At 47.3% G+C, this 6,591-nt stretch overlaps 1 protein-coding gene across 7 annotated transcripts in view; it reads right to left on the bottom strand.

Moving 5' to 3' along the window:
• Positions 1–6,591, bottom strand: part of LOC116853897 (probable Ras GTPase-activating protein) — a 552,848-nt gene that overhangs the window by 212,734 nt on the left and 333,523 nt on the right. Inside the window, exon 1 of one of the 7 annotated variants that reach the window (XM_032835294.1) lies at positions 5,368–6,154. The exons of the other annotated variants lie outside the window; for them this stretch is intronic. Coding sequence (XP_032691185.1) covers positions 5,368–5,467 — 100 coding nt within the window. The 5' untranslated portion in view covers positions 5,468–6,154. Of the gene's footprint in view, positions 1–5,367; positions 6,155–6,591 lie in introns of those variants that run through there. 7 annotated transcript variants of the gene reach the window in all.

Below are 6,591 nucleotides of genomic sequence, written 5' to 3'. Positions count from 1 at the left end.
CTCCTCCCTTTTTATCTGATCGATCGATCTTTCTTGAACGGAATCGACCATTAAATGGATGATAATAATTCCTTCTCAAAAGGAACGAAACGCGCAAGCCGATAGTCGCAATTAGACGGAGGTATCGCGGTATGTGCCGCGTTGTAACCGAAGTACAGGAACAGGAACACGGAGTCACCTTACATCATTGTCCGCTTGCGTTACCAGGTCGCGCACAAAGAGCGGGCGTTCGCTCTGACCATCTTCTCTGTTCTGCCATCGTCGTCGGCCTTGTCCACAGCAATCCGCAATCCGATCTGCTGTGCGGCGATTAACGACTTGTACGGAAAAGATAACGATTATACCGGAAAAAAAAAAAAGCGAAAACTGCCCGCGGAAGATGCGACGGCCCATCTTCCCCAGGCGATCTCTCGCGCGAATTCTTCGACCACCACGTCGCGGATATTACATCCCCGGTGATGGTGAACACCTCGAGGCGATCCCTTCGGTCGATTTCGTGAAAGGTAGAAGGCCGAAACGGCCGTTCGGCACGAGAGTGCGGTTCCGTATTTGGAACGATCCGCGTAATTCCGCCGCACCTCCGCGCGCAGCGATTCGTTCCGCCAATTAATCCGCGTAACCGTTTCCTTCGCCCCGTGTTATTAACGGCAGCGACTGTCGGAATGCTGACACGTCGGCTGTTATTTCATATTTCACCGGGTGATGTCTCTCTTTTCGAACGGCACTATGAAATCTGTCACTTTCCTCGGGTTCGAGAAAAGAAGGAAAAGACAGGTTTCGGTCTTGATCGAGTTTGCAATTTTTTAACTGAGTATTTTTAGGCAGCTCGATTCAGACAATCTGTAACTCGCGACAAAATTCAGTCAGTGTTGAACATTAATCGATGAAAATATTCTTTGATTAAAATAAGCAAATCAGTGACTAGAACTGACCAATTGTCGTGTAGAAGGTCACAAATAATTCTATCATTTATGAGCGGTAAAATTGATGATTAATAAAATTTGGATGGGAAATTTTGATTGTGTATTGATTAATAACTAATTTCATCGATCGATTAAATTATTTGTGATTTCATATATGATGATGGCATGATTTTAATTATTGATCTGCCGATTACTTTAGGCAGCTGGAAATTTTAATCGTTTAACGCGATATTGAATTCAGCAGAACATTTTTCGGAGGAGAACAAAGTCGGATGATTAATTATTAATTATTATTAATAATTATTATTAATAATTTCCGGTTTTTGCGTGTGTACATCCATAAACAAACAAGACTACGTATCGCTCGACCATCAGATGTGCCTCACTTGTCATAAGAATCAAGTTTAATTATTTTTTTTGGTTCTGTCACCACTCTTGCATTTAAGTGGTAAATAAATAGACCGTTGCATCTGATGTTATTTCTTCGCGGGAAAGAGTGATGTCGCTGAGAAGAAATGAAACTTGATTCCTACGAGCAACCAAGTGCGACGCCAAGTGACGTGTGTACTTGTGTCTGTATCATCGAACATGCGAGTGTGTCACGTGGTGCGCCAAGTTACAGATAGAATTCGTAACTTTGGAAGATATTACTGGCCGAAGCCAATACTATTAGGTGTACAACTTTGCTTCCGCCGTTTTCCTATAGATGGCTTTAGCGGTAAGTGGTGGTCGAAATAAATAGATCATAGACGTCAATAAACTTGGCCATCTGTCAACATAACCTCATAGAAACATTAGTCGATTTGTGTTTGCATCATAAAGTTATTCTCGATTGAAAATGTCAGTTTACGAGCCAAATTCTCGTCATTTGCAGGAGATTTTAATTTTCTGCTTCAATATGAAGAAATCTGCGGCTGAGGCTCATCGAATGCTCTCAAATACTTATGGTGAGGCCGCTATTAGTGAAAGAACGTGTCGTGAGTGGTTTCAACGCTTCAAGAACGGTGATTTTGACGTCGAAGACCGGCATAGCGGTGGAAGAGAGAAGGTTTTCGAAGATGCAGAATTGGAGGCATTACTTGATCAAGACTCGTGTCAAAATCAAGAAGAATTGGGAGATCATTGGGAGTGAGTCAACAAGCCATTTCAACACGCCTCAAAGCCGTGGGAATGATTCAGAAGCAAGGAAATTGGGTGCCGTACGAATTGAAGCCGAGAGACGTTGAACGGCGTTTGTTTGCTTGTGAACAGCTGCTTGAAAGGCAAAGACGGAAGGGATTTCTGCATCGCATTGTGACTGGGGACGAAAAATGGGTTCATTACGATAACCCCAAGCGCAGAAAATCATGGGGAGTTTCCGGCCATGTTTCCACGTTCGACGGCGAAACCGAATATTAAGGCTCTAAGATCATGCTCTGTATTTGCTGGGACCAGCTCGGCGTAGTGTATTATGAGCTATTAAAACCGACTGAAACAATCACAGGCGATCGATATCGAACGCAATTGATGCGTTTGAGTCGAGCATTGAAAGACAAACGGCCGACAACGGACGAAATACAACGAGAGACACGATAAAGTGATTTTGCAGCATGACAATGCTCGACCCCATGTTGCGAAAGTGGTCAAGACATACTTGGAAACGTTGAAATGGGAAGTCCTACCCCACCCGCCGTATTCTCCAGACGTTGCTCCCTCTGATTATCACTTGTTTCGATCAATGGCACACGGCCTGACTGACCAGCACTTCCGGTCTTATGAAGAAGTAAAAAATTGGATCGATTCGTGGATCGCCTCAAAAGATGACCAGTTTTTTCGACGCGGGATTCGTACGCTGCCCGAAAGATGGAAGAAAGTAGTGGCCAGCAATGGGCAATACTTTGAATCATAAATGTATAACCAGTTTTTTTACAATAAAGCCTCGAATTTCGGAAAAAAAAACGGCGGAAGCAAAGTTGTACACCTAATACGATCGATACGCGCGTTGTCCGATTACGTCCCGTCGAATTAACGGCGGAAACCAGCCGATATCGTGATGTTTCCAGCAGGCTAATCGGAATTTTAATTAAATCGGCCAACGAGCGCGCACACGTGCTTTAATTAACTTCATTGTACGCGTCACCTCCTCTTGCGCAACAGGCGAGCTCGGTCTAACGATTTACAAGGTATCCTCGTTACTTCACTGTGTGCGCGCCACGCTCCTTCTCTTTTTTTCCTCTCCTCTTCTCCCGCGCGAAAGTGGAGCCATGGAAAGCAATTTCGTTGGGTAAACGCGCGCGCGCGCTCACGATCATCCGCAGGGATCGAGTCCCGCAGGACAGTCGACTCTTCTTGGCTCGCGGGCAGTAATTTTTTTTTTTTTTTTATTAAACGCGCGGACGTTTCAATTAAAATTGTCGGCCAAGTCGCGACGCGTTATTTTTTACCGTCTCTCTGTTCGCGCGAACCGGAATAGGCCGATTCCGGGATTTTAAACCCGCGACGGCAGCGCTGTAAATAATTCATACCTTCTTCCAGATCGTGAGAGAATGTCGGCGCGAGAGATCCGAGAGTGCGCTCGACAGTGATTCCAGATAAAGAGAAAAGGAGATAACGGATGTCAATCCGATCGGCGGAATGCAATTAGGCGCTCGCAAACGCTGCCTGGCTTCTCTCTTTCTCTCTCTCTCTTTCTCCCTTTGCCTCTCTCTTCGTCGGCATTTTCATTTCCATTTCCGTTACTACATGTCCGCAACACCGCGCCGTTCGCGCTTCCTTTCATCCTATTTCCCTTCTCTCCCGGGTATACCTCGTTCTTTTTCAGAACATGCAACGTGTTCCGCGAAAGGCGGTAATGTTCCTCTTCCATTTCGCGCTGTCGTCGATTTTATAACAAGTCGAGCGGATTATCGAGCTACCGAAGAATAAGAAAGAGAGGAGGGGATAGGAAAAGAGCCTTTCTTATATCACAGTTTAGCGTATTTATATATTCTCCTTTCGCTTCCGTTCGTCCTTTTGTGTTTTTCAGACGTACTTTTTCATCTCGCGCGAGCTTCCACTCTGATTCCTCCAGTTCTTTTTTTTCCCTTTTTGTCATGGTAGCGCGATGTTTCCGCAGATGCCGCCCATCCGCGACTTCCCGCGCGTTCGTGATGTCGTGCGAAGCGCGAAAGGCGCGTCAGGTCGACGTGAAGTCGAGGATGACGTCGAGGAGTCGAGGATGAAAATGAAAAATTCACAGAAAATAAAAAGGACGCGTCAACGCACGTAATATCCGATTGGGACCCACGCGAGGGAAACCGAACGAAAAATCGTAGCGATAGAGGACTTTTCCCTCGGCTCGAAGCACACTTCGCTGAGTAAAGCGAGGTAAATCCGCGAAGTAAATCCGCATGACTAACGTCAACGTAACGCGGCCGAATTCGCGACGGGGTAGGCACGAACGAGGAAAAATAATAATAAGGAAAATTCCGTTGTGTGCCGCTGAAGCGGTAACGTGTATTGTTCTTTCTTTTTCCTTTTCTCTTATCGTGATCTTCCCGCAGATGGTGAATAATTATTTTTGCGCGTTAACGCGGTCGCGGTGAGCGCAGACAATGCGACACAGTTTTACGGGCGATAAAACGGCACGCGAAGTGTACGCACGGATACATTTATGTACGCATAAACACGCACGCTCGCGCTTCGAGGTATTTAGTGACGCGAGGCAAGCAACTTGTGGTTTTCATTTCCGCAAAAAAAACCCCGAGTCTCCGCCACACGTTTCGCGTGACGAAGCCGCGCCGCTGATGGAACAATGCGCGAGAAGCGGTCTAATCAAGAATAATACCAACAAAGCTGATCGAAGCTGGCGGTGAAATTGCGTAACAGCGTGCAAATCGAAGCGAGACAGCTGGTGACGTGTATTTTTTTTTTTTTTTTGGAGAAGAACCTTCGTGCTTCTGCGTTGACTGCGGGGCCAAAAATGGTTGATTTAATTAAAATTATAGCTGGCTCCAAACATTTTCTTTGGTTGTTTCAACACGGAATTGCGAGTAGCAACGTGAATATAAGATTATTATCACTGACATAGTATTTAACAAAAAATCATGGGCCGTAATTTATAGTAATTATTCCTCCATGCGATTATAGCTACAAATACCGAGCACTTTTTTTCTCAATGTATAAGAACTCAATTTGTCACTCTTCAACAAACGGCCATTTCTACGCGATAACTCGCGATAACTCGAAAATTACCACACTTTATCCGTGACATTTACGACAAACTACAGATTTTGAACTTTAGTGATACGAGGTGTCAATTTCTTCGCGCCGGTAGTAGGTTCTCCGGCGTTAAATTATCTCGATAAGCCTTTGCTATCTGAATCGAGACGCCATGATTTCGTTATCTGCCTCTTTTACCGTCTCGATATCAGAGCCAGTAGCCGATAACGAAGGTTCCTCTCCGCGCTCGTCCGACTCGACTTACAAACGCAGTGGGACCGAGGACTCTCGTCCCCGAGACTCAGGTCCATGTGATTCTTCTTCTTTCGCCGCACGATGGAGTTCCACACCTTCTTGCGACTCATCTTGACAGGTCGCGATGACGATCGCGCGCGCTCACACCTTCGTTTCGCTCGCGATGATACGCCACACACCACGCAACTGATATGTGTGTGTGTGTGTGTGTGTGTGTGTGTGTGCGCGCGCGGTTATGTCCGACAAGTGTGTAGGACAGCGCCGGCCTCTTTCCCCTCAATTAAGCGCGCCTTATCGTCGCGTCATCGTCGAACAACAAACCGCACGACCACTCCCTCGGGACGTAGCGAACCATTAGTGAATCTTTGCGAATTCACACACGTGTCTTTCCTCCTGGGTACGGAATACTTGCGAGTTTCGCGCCGATTCGCACACACTTGCCGCGCCGAAAGAATATTCTCTCGGGCCACGTGAACGTCGTAAAGAGCGCGTATCACACCGCGTGACCCGATTCTTCCGAAACGTCAAGTCAGAGTAGTCGGTCCATTGAGTCGCGTCAGGGCGAGGATCGAATTGCGAGAGTCGAACGATCGTTTTCCACGTGGGCTGAGATCGGGCCGCCGGGAGGCGCGTTTGCGAACTCGTCGCGATGACGGCGGCAATCAGGGCGACGATGACGGGTCGGCGAACGCAGCGAGAGGGAGTAGCCGAGGAACGCGACCGTTTGTAGTACGTGTAGCACGACGACTGCGACGAATCACTCGGCGCGGTCGCTGAAAAGCAATGACCTAGCACACTTCACCGACTTTTATCCGCGCCGCTCTCGCAACGTCCGTCCGTTCGTCCGTCCGTCTGTCGGTCGACGTGAACGCACTTATATCGGTCGCACCACGACCGGAGGAACACGCGGGTAGACAGGCCGAGAGCACGACGACGACGACGACGAACAACGGCGACGACGACGACGACAACGGCGACGAGGCCGTTTTATCGCATCCGGCGCCGAGGATCCTCTCTCTCGGTGAGGAGAATTCCGGCGACGTGTTAGCGAGTCGCGCCAATCGTCTCGTGTGAAATCATCGTCCGGCTCGAAGAGGGGCGACGACAATCGTCAGAAGCCTCGAATCAGGGTTGATTACGAAGACGCGGTTCTATTTTGAGCATTTTTACTTAAATATATGTATAAAGTGCACTGAGAGAAAAAAATAGTTGGAATAACTATAATCTCACTATA

This window comes from Odontomachus brunneus, unplaced genomic scaffold (assembly GCF_010583005.1).
Source record: "Odontomachus brunneus isolate Ranch 3 - 2012 unplaced genomic scaffold, Obru_v1 Obru_scaffold_001, whole genome shotgun sequence".
Lineage (NCBI taxonomy): Eukaryota > Metazoa > Arthropoda > Insecta > Hymenoptera > Formicidae > Odontomachus > Odontomachus brunneus.
Note: the sequence above shows the minus strand (reverse complement) of the source record. Positions and strands in the feature narration are given on the sequence as shown.